General features: G+C 49.3%; 1 protein-coding gene across 1 annotated transcript in view; it reads right to left on the bottom strand.

The window, feature by feature from the left end:
• Positions 1–322: 322 nt before the first annotated feature.
• Positions 323–17,499, bottom strand: part of NOL6 (nucleolar protein 6 (RNA-associated)) — a 32,301-nt gene continuing 15,124 nt past the window's right edge. Inside the window, exons 22-27 of the mRNA XM_009886420.1 lie at positions 16,662–16,759; positions 15,326–15,450; positions 15,077–15,166; positions 11,920–12,117; positions 1,958–2,059; positions 323–714 (exon numbers count right to left, since the gene is read on the bottom strand). Of these exons, the coding sequence (XP_009884722.1) occupies positions 565–714; positions 1,958–2,059; positions 11,920–12,117; positions 15,077–15,166; positions 15,326–15,450; positions 16,662–16,759 (763 nt within the window). The 3' untranslated portion in view covers positions 323–564. The remainder of the gene's footprint in view (positions 715–1,957; positions 2,060–11,919; positions 12,118–15,076; positions 15,167–15,325; positions 15,451–16,661; positions 16,760–17,499) is intronic.

Raw genomic sequence — 17,499 nt, 5'->3', positions numbered from 1 at the left:
AGGCTTCATCCCCTTTATTTTTGCCCATGCCCTTCACTGGACCTGCTCTAGTGTGTCCATGTCTCTCTTTTACAGGGGAGCCCAGCACTGGAAACAGCACGCCAGATTTATCTCACCAAGGCAGAACTGAGGGGAATAACCTGGTCATTTTTGAATGGCTCAGTATTTCTTTGGTTTTGATAACCACTAGAGTAACAACAGCTGCTAAGAACTCTCTACTTAACTAGGAAACTGCCTTCCCAATGCACACCTCAGCCAGAATTTTCAGGCCTTGACATTTTCACATGAACACAACTTTGGTTCCTACAATGAACAGGAACACTTTAAAAAACTTTATCCCATCTTTGTATTTTCTTCAAAATAAACAGGCATTTGTATTCTTGAAACCCATAACAGGTCCCTTTGTTTTCCGAATAAGGCATATAAAGATAAATAGAGTAAAACACACAGTTCTGGGATATAAAAAGCTGAAAGCCTTTTCTAGGACTGATTTATAAAAAGGAACGGTCCCAGAGTGAAAAAACTCTGCTTCAGAACAGGTCCCTCCGACACCTCTCAGTGGCCTCAGATAGTCCATTTCTCTGTACGAGCTTCCACGCTTTTGACTAGGCCTTCTCCCAAAACCTTGAAGTCCTCCAGAATTGCCTCTACGTTGGGAACGCAGACCAGCTCATTGTTCAGAGTTGTCACCATCCTTCCTTTCATGGTGGAGACCTGCAAGACACATACAAACATTGCACAAAGGGGAGCACCTGCACAGAGCTGCTTCACAACCTCTGCAAGCCCCAAACAGAAGTAAATTGCTCTCCTGCCTTGTCACACGCAACGCCTGTCACACCACTAAATGTGATTTTCTAAGCATCACTTCTCAACACCATCATTGATCGTTACTAGAGCTAATAAATTGCAAGAGTGGCCCTTCCAGCCCCTTTTAGGGTTTGCCCTGGAGTTCCAGTCCAAAGATTGCAAGGGACGAAGAGAAGCAGTTGCCAGGGGCATGGTGGAGATGGGAAAAGAGCGTGCAGGTGCATGGCGAAGCTTATGTGAGCAGAGTAGACTGGGTATGGAAAAAGGACCACACTGTGACCCCTAGTAAAAGCTGCCCATGCTCTGCTCTGTTGTTGGGTGTCAAAACCTCGAGTGGGAAAAGATCTTTGGCTCCACCAGGGTGGAAAAAAAAAACCCCTCACATTTAATCAAGCCATGCACAGCTCAGATGCAAGCATGTCCTCCTCTCATTTCACCACCGTGAATAACTGGGTTTCACAACTGCAGCTAGGCTGAATGGCCAATGCCCTCTGGCCATGAAGAGAGGGGAGATAAATCACCCAGCGAGTGATAGCAGAAGAGCCTGGGCTGCCAACTCAGAGTCATGAGTCACTGGTTTCTTTGCGTCTTTCCTTCATAGAAAGCAGCATGAATCACTCCAGTGTGCCTCACATCTAGCTTAACCACCCTCTAGAGTTTGCCAACCCACACAGTGTAGCTGGAAAATATCTCCATACATCAAATAGGACTTGGGCACTATGAATCTAGGCTTGCCACCCCAGCATCTTGCGGGTTGGGTATGTCTGGCTAAGACAACCAAAGCCATGAGAATGGGACAGCCTGCTGGACACACCAAATGTCTTTGACAAATGAGGCATAACCCATCTCCCAGGAGGGGACTAGAGAAGAGCACCTGTGACAGAGAGCTCTGTTCTGACCCACGATCAAGGTACTGGGGCTTGTCCAGGGATATACGTTCCCTTCTTAGCGCTGCTGATAGGTGGCCACAGCCCTGTCTTGGTTTCACCCTTTCCAAGAAGGGACAGAAGTATGACCTCCATTTCTCAAAGCCTTTTTGGACTGATAAGAGTTAGACAAAGCAACCACAATGTAGGAAAAAAAAAAAAGGCCTCCAAACCTTCAGGACAAAAAAGATGATGTGAAGCTTAAAGTAGAGTCAAAAACTCACCTTAAAAGGCTGAGGCTGAAAGCTCAGAGGTTTCCACAAAACTGCAATCACTTCCCCACCATGCTTGTCATAGAAGAACAAGGCGAGATCACTGAAGGCATCCTAGAGGAGAAAACAAACAGACGTTGTGCCAGACATCCCAGATCCAGAGCCCATCCCTGATTCAGTCTCCTTACACTTTAACACACAGTAGCTCCACACCAGCCAGTACCAAAGTGGCAACTCTTCCAGTGAATACCCAACAAGGAAAACAACTGGCAGCCTATGGACAAGTCCTGGGTGCCTCCTGCTGCCTCTTCTCCTGCAGCCTTGATGCACACAGTGCACTGCCTCCAATTTTTGCATACAGACCTCATCGCTGACTACCTCCTTCTGTCCCAGAAAGCAGAAACATGATCCGCCACCTCCCACACAGCACCCAGAAATGAGCATCCAGCTTTAGGACATTGGATCCTTTAGGTGAGAAGCCACTGACTGTTCCTCACCACAGTTCCCCATCCAGTGGGCCTGGCGCTACCAAGCTGTCCTGCCCCAGTGTCCAACAGCCATGTCCAAAATTCACAGTGCATCAGATGGCAACAGGCGGGCCCTGCCCAGCGGGCAATGCTGCCACAATACGTTTCACTACACAGCAACAAAGACCAAACCCAGTCAAGGATCTTTCACTGGAGGCCAGCACCTTGAGCTCTGCTATTTGTGCAACAAAGGTATCAAAGCTCATTCTTCCCCAAGGACAAATCCCACATGTGCTGTCAGTGTCCCAAAAGGAAACATAACAGCAGAAATTTTAAGTAACGCAAAGTCCTGTTAGGTGCAAAGAGATGGAATGGTCAATAGAGGCACTGCAGGAATCTCCTTGCCTCTGTGTTTCAGCAGCTGTGTCAGTGAGTAGCTCCTTTGGTAGTGCTGGGCAGGAGAGCTCAGAAAGAGATCTTGCATAGAGAGATGACTGAAGTCCACAGTCTGGTTTCCCCCAAGACCACATAAGCTGGATTCCCATCACTGCAAGAAGGCAGGGAATGAGCACTGCAGCAGAAGTGAACGCTGTATGCAAGCAACTTTTTGAACCCAAAAGTCTGGCCCTACAGCTCAGCACCCAACACACTGGTACCTGGAGATATGCATCCCCAGTGCAGCTGACCAAGACAGACAAGAAGTTGCTGCCTGACACTTCCTCATCTTAGTGGAGATTAACATCAGGTAACAGCACATGTTTAATGGGCAGAGCAAACAGCCCCCAGCATCAGTATAGTACAAGTTTTTGCACATGGCCTCACGAGCTTTGGAGCAATCATCTACTGCAAGAAATACAGACCCTCTGCTCTCTCTTCATTCTTCTCCTCCATCCCCTTAGTCTCCAGCTGCAACTCAGCCACGCTTTTACAAAAAGAGGTCTTTGCTGGCATCATTGCATCATGAGGTTTTCATAAGGATGTGCATGAAAAATAAATGACATCAAAGGCAAGCTTGGAAGGGGTCTTGTATGGACATACCAAGATTGCAGTAGAAGAAAAACATGGATTGGGTTGGTATTACCAGTGATACCGAAGGGTGGGGTGGCATTTTAAGAATAAAGACCTGATAAGCAGGGAGGGGTGGAGTTGCCTGCAACCTTTAGAGCCAGATTTATGAGTTCGGACTTGAAATATCACAAACAGAGGGCAACACGATTAGGCCATCAAGCTGGGAAGATCCTGAGACCTGCCAGCTCATCCCACTTCTTGGGATCTTCATGGGGGCAAGGCTGGTCAAGACATTATCTCGCCAAACTGGCTAGAAAAACCACTGTCTAAAAATACGTTGAGAAAGAGGCAACCCGCCCTGGCATATCTCAGCTGAGAGCGACAGGTTACACTCAGAGCCCAGTCAACAGGCAAGACTCCTCCTTTTGCCGAAAGGCAAACAGCAGGAGGGAGGGAAAGCTCAGCGAAGGGCAAGAAAGCTCAGGGCACGCTGACCGCCAACGTGCAGCTTTCTGAACCAGAAGGGAGCAGAACATGTGAGAACCTGCAAAAGCCCCGCTACTCTACAGGGTGAGGTCGAGTGCCACGCGATGCTCCCTAAGAGGAAGACATTTTTTACAGGCACGTTGTGCTGGACAGGAGCCAGGAGCATTTGCAGGAAAGGCGCTCTCCCAGGCTCAGATCATTTCCCAAGGTAACAACTGTTCAGCCTGATACCCAGCACCTTTTATCCAGACAGCAGGGAGTAGAGGGCAGTGGTTAAAAGGATAGCATCCAGTTCAGAATCCCAGCAAAGGGCAAGCTGCTGCACTTGCGCTGCTCCCAGCGTCATCCTCGTGATAGTGCTTTGGGTCAGGTCCACCAAGCTATGGAGATGCACATTCAACTCTTGGGAAACTGCAGCATTAAAAGGGTCTGGTGTATTAGTCACCACACTTATGTTTGTACAGAGGCTTGAGGAGTAAAAGCAAACAGACTTCACATCCCTTTCCACATCCCATCCTCAATGCCCAGTGCCACCGGGCTTGTCTGAGCCTGCAAACACTTTCCTCAAGCTAAAGTTTAAGAAAAAAGGGAGAAAAGGCAGGGAGTTTGCTTGAACCCCTATTCCCTTCTCAAGCTGCTGTATCTTTCATTGTAATTCACCTTTAAAAGCCCAGCGAAAGCCCTCCCTGCTCAGGAGGATCCCTGCCATCAACAAAACCTACAGCTGGTTCCCATCTCACAGAGACACAGGGGACCTGCAAGCTCAGGGCTGCAATTCAGAGGAGTCTCATTGTCCGGGAAAGGGGTACATTGAGCCTGGAAGATTAGCTCAAGGTCTGTAAGGAGCCATCTGGGTTGTAGAAATGAAAGAATGGAGAAAGGTGGTGACTAAAACAATACCCTGATCTAAAACGGGATTACTGGATTAAGCATCTTGGGCTGAGGCATGGATTTTGCAATGAGGTAAGCACTCATTGCTAGTTAAGCAACTACATCATTGTTGTTTAGGGGTGGGGTTTTTTTCTTTTTGGCCTAACCATTGATCCACCCATTTTTTCACTGTTCCTACTTATACCCAGAAATCAGGCTCATTGCAACACAGCTGCTGGAAAGAGAGGAGCTGTTTGGGAAGGTGTCTGCACCCAAAATGCTCCTAGCAGCTCTTCCTGGTGCCACAACAGTTCAAGTGGCATTTTAAGTGTCCCCAGCACGGGATATACCAATATAAAACCCTATTAAAGCTACTTACTTCCAACAAATGACAAAAGTTCACGGGCTTGGGGAGGAATGGCTGGAAAGCTGCCTGGCAGGGAAGGACCTAGGGGTGTTGGTTGACAGCCGGCTGAGTATGAGCCAGCAGTGTGCCCAGGTGGCCAAGAAGGCCAACAGCATCCTGGCCTGTATCAGGAATAGTGTGGTGAGCAGAACTAGGGAAGTGATCATCCCCCTGTACTCAGCACTGGTGAGGCCCCACCTCGAGTACTGTGTTCAGTTTTGTGCCCCTCACTACAAGAAAGGCATTGAGGTACTGGAGCACATCCAGATGAGGGCAATGAAGCTGGTGAGGGGTCTGGAGAACGAGCCTTATGAGGAACAGCTGAGGTAACTGGGGTTGTTTAGCCTGGAGAAAAGGAGGCTGAGGGGAGACCTTATCACCCTCTACAACCATGTGAAAGGAGGGTGTAGGGAGGTGGAGGTCGACATCTTCTCACTAGTAACAAGTGATAGGACAAGAGGAAATGGCCTCAAGTTACATCAGGGGAGGTTTAGATCGAATATTAGCAAGAGTTTCTTCACAGAAAGGGTTGTCAAGCATTGAAACAGGCTGCCCAGGGAAGTGGTGGAGTCACCATCCCTGGAGGTATTTAAAAGACGGGTAGATGTGGTGCTTAGAGGCATGGTTTAGTGGTGGTGTTGGCAGTGTTAGGTTGACAGTTGGACTTGATGATCTTAAAGGTCCCTTCCAACCTAGACAATTCTATGATTCTATTCTAACACTTGTTGTTAACACTTTAAAGTCCTTGTCATCCTACTGCAACCTGCCCTGATGCTCACAGGTCACATGATACAGACAGAGCCTTCCCCCACACCCAAAAAGAGCAAGGAGCACTGTCAAGAAGACCTGGCTGGGGTTACTTCTGTGTCAGATGGAGTTTTAAAAGAGAACAGAAACATGGGTGTTAGGTTTGGAGTTCACCTAGTAAAAGGTATTTCAAACTATCCAAACTTTTCCACCTCTGAGTGCCTCATCAGAGCCACGTGTCCATAGTTGTGTCCAGGGTTTGGGGCAGGGGCAAAGAAGTATAGCATAAAAAAAGCCACCCATGTTCTCCTGGCTGCACTAACAAACATGTCTTGTCCACCAGACCATCCGAGATGAATGTCTTCAGTCATTTCCTACGGGATTAATCCAAGTCAGACCTTTAGGAAGGCATTACCAACACAGAAGAAACGTAGCCACAGGTACCCTCTGAGCTCACCCAAGGAGCATGAGGGGCTGATGCCTCAATATGCACATGCACGCCTGTGTGAATATGCGCACGCATGTGCATCCACCCCCAACCCTGGGCACAAAGGTCATGTAGCTGCTCTGAAGCCGTAAGAGCAGGGAATTTCCTGCCACCTCTGCCCTTCCAAGGGCATAGATCCAGACAGGAAGGTTTTCTCAGTGCTACAAGAGCCCACAGAGCTTTTTCAGTTCATCTCTGCCTGTCTGGAAGTCTGTATAGGAGGAGTCAGGCCTGTCAATCAAAACAGGAAGGGAGCAGTCTGACCTGAAATTTCACCAGTTCCAGCTACCTCCCATAACCACAGCTCATATATACTGTAACAGACCTAGAACTTTTAATATCATTAATTCCTTCCTAACATGCAGTAGTAGCAAGATAAACATTCCTATATTGTGGGAGGAAGAAAAGAAAGGGCTGTAAGTCTTCCAGATATGTCTTGTCTGAAGGTGCAAGAAATGCAAAACATTGCTTTAGAGGGAAGAATGTTTACAGTAAAGCAGGAAACATTTTCCTGATCTCACAGGAAAGATCTCCCATGTACAAGATGGGCAGGTCCTCCACCACGAGCTCTGATAAGACATGTGCAGCCAGAGAAAGTTAAATCTCAGTGAAAGAGAGCGCTTCACATCCAGCAACCCACTGAGACCAAAGACCCAGTAAGAAATGTTAGATCTTTTAACAGCCATTATAGACACTCAGATGGACATGGCACAGGTAGCCTCATCCAATTTTCCCCACCATGAGAAAACAGCTCTGGACCCTGGGGTGACCAGAGCCTTTGGGCTTTGTGAGTTCCTGAATACATGCAGATGGCAAGTATATCCACCGAACTCGCTGGATACAGGCAAAAAGATGGTCCCTTAAGCTCAAGGACAGCCAAGCCACCTGGAAGTAAGAGCTGCGCTGACTGAGCCTTCCCATGCCACATCCCCAGCAAGCAGCTTGGGGTTCTGCAGCTCAACAGCCACCACGACACGGACCAGTACTCACAGCAGAGATCCCACAGGAGCCTCATTTGAGACACTTAAACTTAATTTAGCGTTGCTGAAGAATCCCCGCTGGGACCGGACCCGGGGTTCGCTCACTGAGGTGCTTGAGACCGTAGGCGCCGGGGAGGCTGGTGATAGGCTAAAGCTCCAGGGAAGCCCTCTCTGCAGGATGTCTGGCACCTGCTTTCCCTCAAAAGCGTCTGTCTGCAAAGCCTTCTCATCTGGACAGACTCCCAGAACAGGCCTTTTCTATCAGATCTGTCCTGGAATTGAAGAATTCGCCATGTGAATCCCATGACCAGCCTTTCATCTCTACACAGAGCCTCCCAGGCACCACAGCAACTCAATCAGACCAGCTCCTGCAGCACATCTCCTTGGAGCAGAAAAAATTAAAGCAGTCAGGATGCACCACCTCTCCTCCTTTCATTTTCTCCTCTGATTAGGCTCCTTGGGGAAGGCACGTCGCAATCCTTTGGCTTCAGGGAACTCATGCTTTGCTAACCCCTTGAGAAGAACAAGGACCTCTCAGGAGCAAACAGGTTGGACATGAGAAAAGGGAAAAGTGGGTCTCTCGGTTACTGGGCCAAGGACAGTGGAGAAGATGCTATGCCCTGCCCCTCTCAACTCAATCAGTATGCCTGGGCATTGAAATCCCTTTTTCACGTGGCAAGCTCAGAAAAGGGCAGATGTTTCTCTTCTGCCCATAGAAGAGAACAAAATCCCACAGCATCGCTGTGTGGCAGATGTCTCCATTGCTATAAACCCACCACAGCTGCACTGTCAGCCTCGGCCACAATCCTATTGCTCAATTCTGTGGTTTGTGCTATTAAAGGAGAGCAAATTACTCTGAGTCAAAGCCAGCCAGTTCTGCGTTTAAGTGCCTTCTCATCCAAAATGTCTCATAAGGATTCACTGCTGTCACCACACTGCTTTCCAGCACCAACTTCTTGCTGCGTTTGGATCAACCTCGGGGTTCCCAGCCTGCAGGATGAGGATGAGCTGAACACCACTTTGAGAAGCAAAAGCCAGGGAAGGAGAAATGCAAAGGTGCTGGAGAGGCTACCAACCAAAGCCAGGTAAAAGCACAAGGTCAATGCAAAGGTCTTGCCTTCAAGCAACAACATAGGTATGCTGAGACACAGCACTAGATGATTTCCAAAGGGGTAGTTTCGATCAACAGTATGTACTGCCTGCTTGCTGGTGACCCTGCAGTGAAAAGTCAGCTTTTGAGGCCCTTCAACACAGGTGAACATGGATGAGTTACTGAAGAGAACACACAGCGTCACCTCTGATTTTTTCAGAAGAAACACCTGTTTGCCTAGAAAGAGATATTCATCAGCCCCTTCAGGTCTGCCTGCTACTGATCTGGAAGCTACAAGAGCCAAGCGAACTGGTACTGCAAGATACCTCCAATGCAACAGCCGCAAGGGAACACAGCCATACATATCTCAGAGCCTTCTAGAGGAGGAAATGCCCCCCAGCCAGGGTTGCCGAGGCAGATTTCAGGCTCTCTACATCACAGCTCCCTCTTCAGAGAAACCTCTGACTGGTTGCTGCTTTGTTCCTCCCAAGCACCCTCAGGCCAAAGAATGAGGACACCAAGTGAAAACAACACTGCTTCCAACAAGGCAATGTGACCTTTGGTTATATCCATGCTTCTTCATTGGTATGCTAGAATATTGGATTTAGGACCAGCTGTAATTTTTAACCCAACCAAACCCTATTCCAAGTCTATTATTACCTGTATTAGAGAAAAAGGACAGTAAAAATTCAGTTTGGATGTTGTAATTGACTGCATCAGTTAAGTCATAATTGCTTAAAGGATAATGAAAGCTGCTTTCCAGGGAAGTCTCTTCTGCACCTTTCACTTCTGGAGCCATTTGCTGACACCGAGTTGTCCAGAAGCACAAAAATGTCCCACAAACTGCAACATGCCCTGATCAGTTTCCTGATCTGACTGCCTCCATATACAGTGTGATTTGCTGCAAGCCTGTTAACAGCCTCCCCAAAGAGCCTGCTCTCCCCATCGTCCAACGGTCTCCAGTTCCTCTTCGAGCACAAAGGCAGCCTCCTGCCAGGTCTCTGTGAGACTTGCTTAGCCCCAACCCCTTTGGAGACACAGAGGCTCCGGCCCCATGCATGCAGGAACCTCCAGAGCTTTGGCAGCTGCTGAAAGGCTCCGTTCAACTTTAACCCCTCCTTCCAGCATGGCATGGAGCGGGGTTTCAGGCTTAAGAAACTCCATTTCCTATCCAGATCTATGCATCTTGGTTGAGGTTTCACAGCGGCAGGTCAAATCATCACCATACATGGATCAGAAAGGAGGGGCCAGTCTTGAAACCAGTGTGCACACTTGTGCAGGGTGCTTCTCCCCCTCCTTGCATAAACTGGACCCTAAGAAAACCCCTTAATACTTTCTGCAATGTGTCCTGCAGGATCTCCATCTTCAAACCGACCTTCCTTCTCAAAGCCAGGTGAGAACTGAGCACCTTCTCTCCCTCTCAATGACTTTCCAGGTAAACAAGCAGCACTACTTGCAGGGAAATTGTGGGACAATGTTGAAGTCTTCCTCAATCTAAAGAGGACTTGCATGCATCCCTGTTTCTCACTTCCTTGCCCCCCAAGACTGTTCCAACCTGCTGTTGGTGACAAAAAGACCAAACTCGCACCTTGCTAGACCTGGCAGCTCTACTGAAGCCACAGCAGATTCCCCTAGACTGGGCAGAGATCAGCACAAAATGCAGCTCAGCGTGGGAGTTAATAGAGCTGCACCTAGGGTTGAGGAAACCTTCAAAGAAATCCTTCCAAGTTTTCTTTGGACATCTCCTAAACTACCTGGGTTAAGGTGAAAGGGGAGCTTGAACCTAAAGGGCCCATCATCGTCCAGCCTGAACTGAAGATTTAATTCAGGCACTTCTGTGATTCCTTCTATGGAACCTGGAGGCAAGATCTGGCCCCTTGTGCTGTCCCTCCTTGCAGCTGCCACCACTGCTGAGCCTGGCAGTGGCAGCAGAGAAACACTTGGTGGCTGTGCAGGATTCGCTAATTTGGGGACCAGCAAATGCTAAACACTGCAGAGCCTGCAGGAGGCAGCCTAGGAAAAGAAGAGACGCTACCCAAAAACTATTTTTCTTTTGCAGGCACACCTCCTTCCCCAGTGCAAGCTTCGAGAGAAACTGGTACCAAATCTTCACGCAAGAGAAGCATATGGGGAGGTGGACAAAACCCTCCTAGCATGTCGGCTGGGAGAAGGGAAAGATAAAAGCCCTCTGACCTGCCACGCTGCCCAGGAGAGCTGGCAGAGCCAGCCAGGAGCTGCCAGAGCACAGCTGAAGCTAGAGCCCCCCCAGCTCCAGCTCTGCCTTCCAGCAAGCTGTCACTAGCACAGCCTGGCTGCCACAGGGACCTGAGGAGCCAACACATGCTGCAACAAGGGAAATCCCAGTCAGATATTAGGAAACAAATTTTCACAATGGTGGCCAAACATTGGGACAGGGAGGGAGAAAATCTCCATCCCTGGAGACGGTCAGCATCCAACAGGACTGGACTCTGTGCGACCTGTTCTAACATCAAAGCTGGCTCTGCCCTGAATGGGGAATGGAGCCAGAGACCTCTGCAGCACCCTTCCTGCCAAAGCCAGCCTACGATTCCTATGGCAGTTGTGACATTGTTCACAGCACTTCTATGGGTAAGGGATGACGACACTTGAAAGTCAAGCCAGGTTTTGAAAAAAGGGCATCACTGCCCCACTTCTCTGCACACTAACATTTACTCAGCTACTGCACACAAAGCTGGAAAGGGCTAAAGAGGCAGAGGCTGCGCATCTGCAAAGTACTGGCTGTTCGGATCTGGTGTGGATCACCACTGTCACCCAGCGTCTTGCATATCTCCACAGTTTGCTGAGGTTTTGGCATGGCTACATGGCAGAAAAGCACAGGGTTGATAACTTCATATACTGGTGTTCTCCATATACCCACATTACCAACTTCCTCTGCCATCACACCTGTAATCAGCCCCAGAGAAACCATCACGTGACCAATATTCAGCCTCTACAGCTCATGCAACCATTTGCTTAACTGCAGGAGCCATATTGGTACCATGCCATGGATTTTTGTACATCCCCCCAGAAAATATGGGTAGCTACTGTCCATCATGCACCCCAGTTCGTGCAAGATGCCATGAAAAGTCAATTAACCAACTAGAGACAAATGGCTTAAAGATACTTTTGCACTGAAATATCACGTTCTTCATCAAAAGCTCCACTTGCTTTGCATCTGAGGTCACTCTCACATCAGCAGCACTCCCATTTCCATTGAATGCGTGATGCATTTGCCAGGTCCTCTGCTGAAGAAGCAATTTCAGGTGCACAAAAAGAGAGACCATCACATGCAAAATACATAAAGACGTCACCAACTAGGTCCTGCAATGGCCAGCAGCTAACAACCTGAATGCCAGAAGGCAGCTTCCCCTTGGGCACGTAGGCTCCCTGTGCCTCTCCAAAGGGCCATACTTACTCTCAGCTCCTGCAGGTAGCACTGTACGGGGTCATAATCCACCACAGGAAAGAGGATTTTCACGGCAGCACTGTTCTTCACCACGCCCCGTGAAAATGACTTTAGTGGCCGGTCCACGCTCTCCAGATGTCGAGGAATCTGGTTTGGATTCAGGTGGATTAGGACATCGTAGAAGTCCAAAGGAGGGCGGAACACCATCTGCAGGGAGAAAAGACCAGTGCCACTCAATACAGGACACAGGCAAGCAGAAGAGATGAGAGAGGTTTCCCCAGTCCTTGCTTGCACTTTATTCCCTTTTCCTTAGAAAGCAGTAAACCAAAGCCAAAGTTTTTGTAAGATTAAAGTCAGAAGGTTCCCAAAACATCCACAGGAAAAACACAGCTGTAGTGGAGTCACAGGGAGCTCCAGCCCACACTGGACACCCATTCACTCTGGGCTGAGACATGTCCCCAATCCAGTACGGGCTCTGCTCACATCAGAAGGATGTAACCTTCACTCCTCTATACCCCGTACAAGTGATGTAACAAGGAGTCTTGTCAAGAGCACAATATCCCCATGTTTTCTGGACCACCAAAGTGCACCAGGAAGGACACACTTGATTGCCACGGCCCAACTGTACAGCAAGCTCAAGAGAAGGGAGCTGCTCCCTACCCACATCAGACATCTAGTCAGAAGAACAACACTCTCTACCCTAATGGTTTTCCAGGTCAGCAGAAAAATCTTAACGCTGGCCCCAGGACTTAGGGACGGTCCCTGGCAAAGAGCTTTCCATGGGCCAAGGTGGTCCTCCTCTCCAGCCCTAGCCACAGACCCCAGGAAGTCCACCTGAGTGCACAACAGTGGGGTGGGCAGTAGAGAGACAGGCAGATGATGAGCTGAGACAGATAACCGTGCTGCACGTGACAGAGTCCCAGGACAAAGAGGGGGGTCAAGAAGCAAACAGGAGCCAAATGACAGAGGGGAGACATGCAGAGCCGTGTAATAACAGGATGGTCACCTCTGTCCAACAGGAGTTGCCCCAGAGGGCAGCAGCATCTTCTGTCAAGCAGACAGAGAGTGAGAGCAAGCCCTGTTAATGGAAGGGACCAATCCCAGACACATAAATATTTGGACAGGCAGAGTCTGGCACAGTGGTTAGAGCTGTATTAAAATGGAGAAAAAACTTAAAACTATGTGTATGTTTTTGTGGAATAAATGATTCGGAGATACGAACAGAGGCTTGGGACACTGCCTAACTTGGCGCTGGCAGAAAACCCAGTGCTCAGAGCTGGTTTATAGCCAGGCTGGGGAGAACACACATGAAGAACATCAGTGACCAGCACTGCATCCCAGTGCTAGTCCACATAGATCCAACTCCATGGCTTACTGTACCACCCTGGGAGCAAAGAAACAGACCTCACAAACCCATGTCTGTATCTGCATGAGAATGGGCACGTCCCCAAATGCAGACAAAAACTTGGAGCACATGGGAAAAGGCAACTCCAAGTTGCACTGGAAAGGCTTTTACCTCCTCCCATCCCCATGCTTTGCTTACAAACAGATTAGCAGCCTTGGAAATAGCATCCCGCTTTATCCCTAAGGAATGTCACAGGCCTGGGAGGATGCTGGTACAGATCCTGGGGATAAGCAAGGATCCTGCTGCAATGGCCAAGGGGAGCAGAAGGGGAAGGAGGACCAAGAAGGTTGAGTCAAGGGGTTGGGGGGATGCTACAGACGGGCAATAGCTTGGTTTGGGAGTTAACCACCCCCAGCTCACACTGCACTTCTTAGGTTTCGGTCTTGGGTCCACACTGCAACTGCGGCACATGGGGCACATCCCACATGTAAGCGTCTCACCCCTTCACAGCCCTGTAACGCACACTGCTACCACTTAAAGTAGATCTCACCCCTGTAATATGTCCAGTGCAAAATGCAGCAGAACTGAAAGCAACATTAGTAAATGCTTTTTATATTGCTTAGGCAGGAAAAAAAACCAAACACACCACTCTGTGGGGTTTTTTTCCTGACGTGAATCTGTCATATCTAACCACTGTTTGGCTTTTTAAGTGCTCTCAGCTTCAACTGCCTAAGTTATTACCCGGTACACCAACAAGCTCCCCTCCAAAACACACATATCTCCCTTCCAAGGGCAAATAACTGTCTGCATCTCCCAGGTCCATTTGAGTAATGGATGTTTTAACTTAGAAAGTGAAGAGGGTTAAACTACACACAGCCTTGCTCCTCTGCTCAAACCAAAATAACATCTTCCTAAAGTGCCTGTTAGTGTCCCACCAAAACCTCTGCCACCCTGGGCTTGGTTAGACTTGAGCACACAGATTTGCACAGTTACACCAAGACAGTCTCCCACAGGCCCCATTTGCTCCAGCCACAGACATGTGACCAGTTTGTCATGGGAACATTGCAGGTTTGCTAACACCCCAAGAAATCCAGAAAATACAAGATAATTTTTTCCCATTAGAAGATATTTCATCCCCAGCTGCTTTTCAGAGCCGGGTCGCCCAGAAGTGTGGTAGCACAGTGGGGCACCAGTCTCCCAACTCCCATTCTTGCTGCTCTTCTGTCTTGGGGCAACCACACGATGCCACAGCCTGAATCCTACTAGCAGCTTCTCTGAACACGCCTGTTCAGAGAAGGGCAACAAAGCTAGTGTGGGTTCTAGAGCACAAGTCTTATGAGGAACGGCTGAGGGAACTGGGGTTGTTTAGCCTGGAGAAAAGGAGGCTGAGGGGAGACCTTATTGGTCCCTATAACCACATGAAAGGAGGTTGTAGGGAGGTGGAGGTCAGTCTCTTCTCTCACGTAACAAGTGTTAGGACAAGAGGAAATAGCCTCAAGTTGCACCAGGAGAGGTTTAGATCAAACATTAGGAAAAATTTCTTCACAGAAAGGGTTGTCAAGCATTGGAACAGGCTGCCCAGGGAAGTGGTGGAGTCACCACCCCTGGAGGTTTTTAAAAGATGCGTAGATGCGGTGCTGAGGGACATGGTTTAGTGGTAACTTGGCAGTGCTAGGTTAACAGTTGGACTTGATGATCTTAAAAGGTCTCTTCCAACCAAAATGATTCTATGATTCTAACGCATCCCAGCAAATCATCACTGAAGACCAGTATGCTTTGCCAGAGCCTAAAAACCCTTGTGCTGGCTCCCAACGGGGTTACCTTCACATCCTGGCTGTTGAAAGGATCCATGAGCTGCTGCTCCAGGACACGGAGAGACTCTGAGGCCAGCACAAGAAGGCGCTGCAGGATCTGGAGAGGGAAGAAACCCAGAGGGTGAAATTCCAAAGTCCTGGATTAGCAGGGACCCTGCTCACCCACAGGGCTACTGGAGCTGGTTCCAGCTTTGGGAGCAGGGAACTCCCCCAAGCCAGCAGCCACCATGGGGCAAGGACAGAGGGCCCAGCTCACCTGTGCTGAGGGTCGCTCTTGAGTCCACATGGAGTTCCACTGATCTTTGGGGGTGGCAATGAACATGACAGGGAGGCGAGAGCGAGCAGCCACAAACTTATTCTTGATCTCCGTGCAGTCAGAGTCTGGAGAGGGTAGTCAGATGGGTAAGATGCTCTGCCCCATCCACAGCCCTACAGCCTTCTCACCCATATTATCGCAGCCCAGAAAAGGGCAGTAAAACAGGCTTTATCCTCTCCCATCCTCTGATCCCACAGTCCACATGCAACCAGAGCTCCATTGCCACAGGCTTACTTTGCTCTTATGCTTCCCTCCGCATCCACACACAGGAAGTTTTGGAGACAGGATACAGGGCTAGATGGACCTTTGTTCTAAACCCACCCAGGTGGGCCCAGACATGGCGCAAAACACAGCAGGCACTGGGACTGACACGGGCTGGAAACTCACATAGGCTAGTGATAGTTTGTACCCAAAGAATTTTCTAGGGTTCCCTCCCTGCCACAAGAGGGGAAAAAAAAATAGCTCTTTGGCCAAAAAAGCTTCCTATTCAGTTCATTATAAAAAGCTGGAGGGTAGAAAAATATCAGTTTCCAAAAGCCAATTCTCTCTCTCAAAAAAGAAAAAGTTGAGGGAGTGCTGAAACACACAGAAACAGCTGCTCCTTCCCACATTGCCCACACCACTCCCAAGGAGCTTTACCTTTTCCCATAAATTGGCTTTAAAAGCTGGGTGTAGCTATTGCCCCCACCCCACCACCACCCAAAGCCAAGACAATCCCGTGGTCTCTCCTGGCTCCTGGGAAACGACAGCAGATACCCAAAAGACCATCAACAGACAAAACACAAGGAAGAAGGGAGGGCTGCAAGTCTGCTTGGATGCTGCAACATACTCCTTCAGAAACCAGAGACCTTTACCAGGAAATACTCAACCCTCGGGACGTAACAAAGCCTGAAGGACTGCAGCCCTTTTCTCTCACAGATTTTGAAACTGGCAACTAGTAGATCATTCCAGTGTTCTGAGTGGTGCAACACTGCTCTCAAAGCAGACACAGCATAGGGGGCTTCGAAAGTTCCTGTTCAGGAGCCTGACTGCTCTCCCAGCACAATTAAAGGGTTGGCCCTCAAGAGCCAGGGCAAAGCCTCAAACAAAAATGCCAGCTACCAAGGAGCAGAGGACTTCTAAAGTGTGGTAGGACAGGAGTAAGGGAGGGGAAAAATCTCCTTGCCCCTGACAGAAGCCATGACACCCCCATGTATCCAAGACCCTGGAGCTAGACACTGACCAAGGAGGGCTCAAGACTCTCATGCCACAGCTCTCCTGCATGCTGCCTGCTCACCTGTGAGGCCAGCATTCAGGTTAACGATCAGAGGGTTGTTTTTCCAGTCAAAGGTTGCCAACAGGTCGAGGAAGCGCAGGAACCCCACCTGGGGAGAGCTGCAGGCGAGATAAAATGGTTCAACATGAGCATTTGCTCCCTTGGCAGCAAGAGGTGCTCAGGGGTGACAGCGATGCCCAGCCCAAAGGCAGCCCAAAAAGGGATGTCTATGATGGGAGATGGAAGTCCAGAACAAGCAGGAGGCCCTTTCCCTTCTCTGAATCCCCAGGGAAATTCTTTCCCCCTTGTTCCTCCCTCCATAAGTAAAAGAAACCAGCAAAAACTGAAACATTGCCCCGAGTCGCCCCATCTCCCACTACTCCTCTGACACAGACTCCCGTGGTTCGAGTAAGAGGGAGGCGGAGAGAGGGCTGCTGCCATCTCTGGTGCAGCTCCGAGCAACACCAGCCAAGCTCCCACTGTGCCTCTTCCCCTGTGACACAACATGTGCACAAAGCCAGACAGCTGGGACGATGGGTCTCCTGCTATCAGGGTATTTTAAGGAGACAGGAAAGCATTCTAGGCATCAGACTGTTACTCCTAGCTACTTTGGGGAAGGAAACTGGACCCCAAGTGCAGGGCAGAGTAACCTTTTGGCTCCACACAGAGCAAAAACACTCCCTTTAACTTAATTTCACTCTTTCTGGGCTACATCCTGTCCACCTGCCAGAGGCCAGCAAGCAATTGGCCCCAGGGGGTTATTTACCAACTTGCTACTCCAATTCAACTTTCAGTGGCTGACCTCTTGCCCTTCCCTTGGGAGTCCCCTCCAGAAGGAAGGGAGGCTGCAGCCACCCGC

Source organism: Charadrius vociferus, unplaced genomic scaffold, assembly GCF_000708025.1.
Source record: "Charadrius vociferus isolate BGI_N301 unplaced genomic scaffold, ASM70802v2 scaffold595, whole genome shotgun sequence".
NCBI lineage: Eukaryota > Metazoa > Chordata > Aves > Charadriiformes > Charadriidae > Charadrius > Charadrius vociferus.
This window is presented reverse-complemented; position numbering and strand designations above follow the sequence as displayed.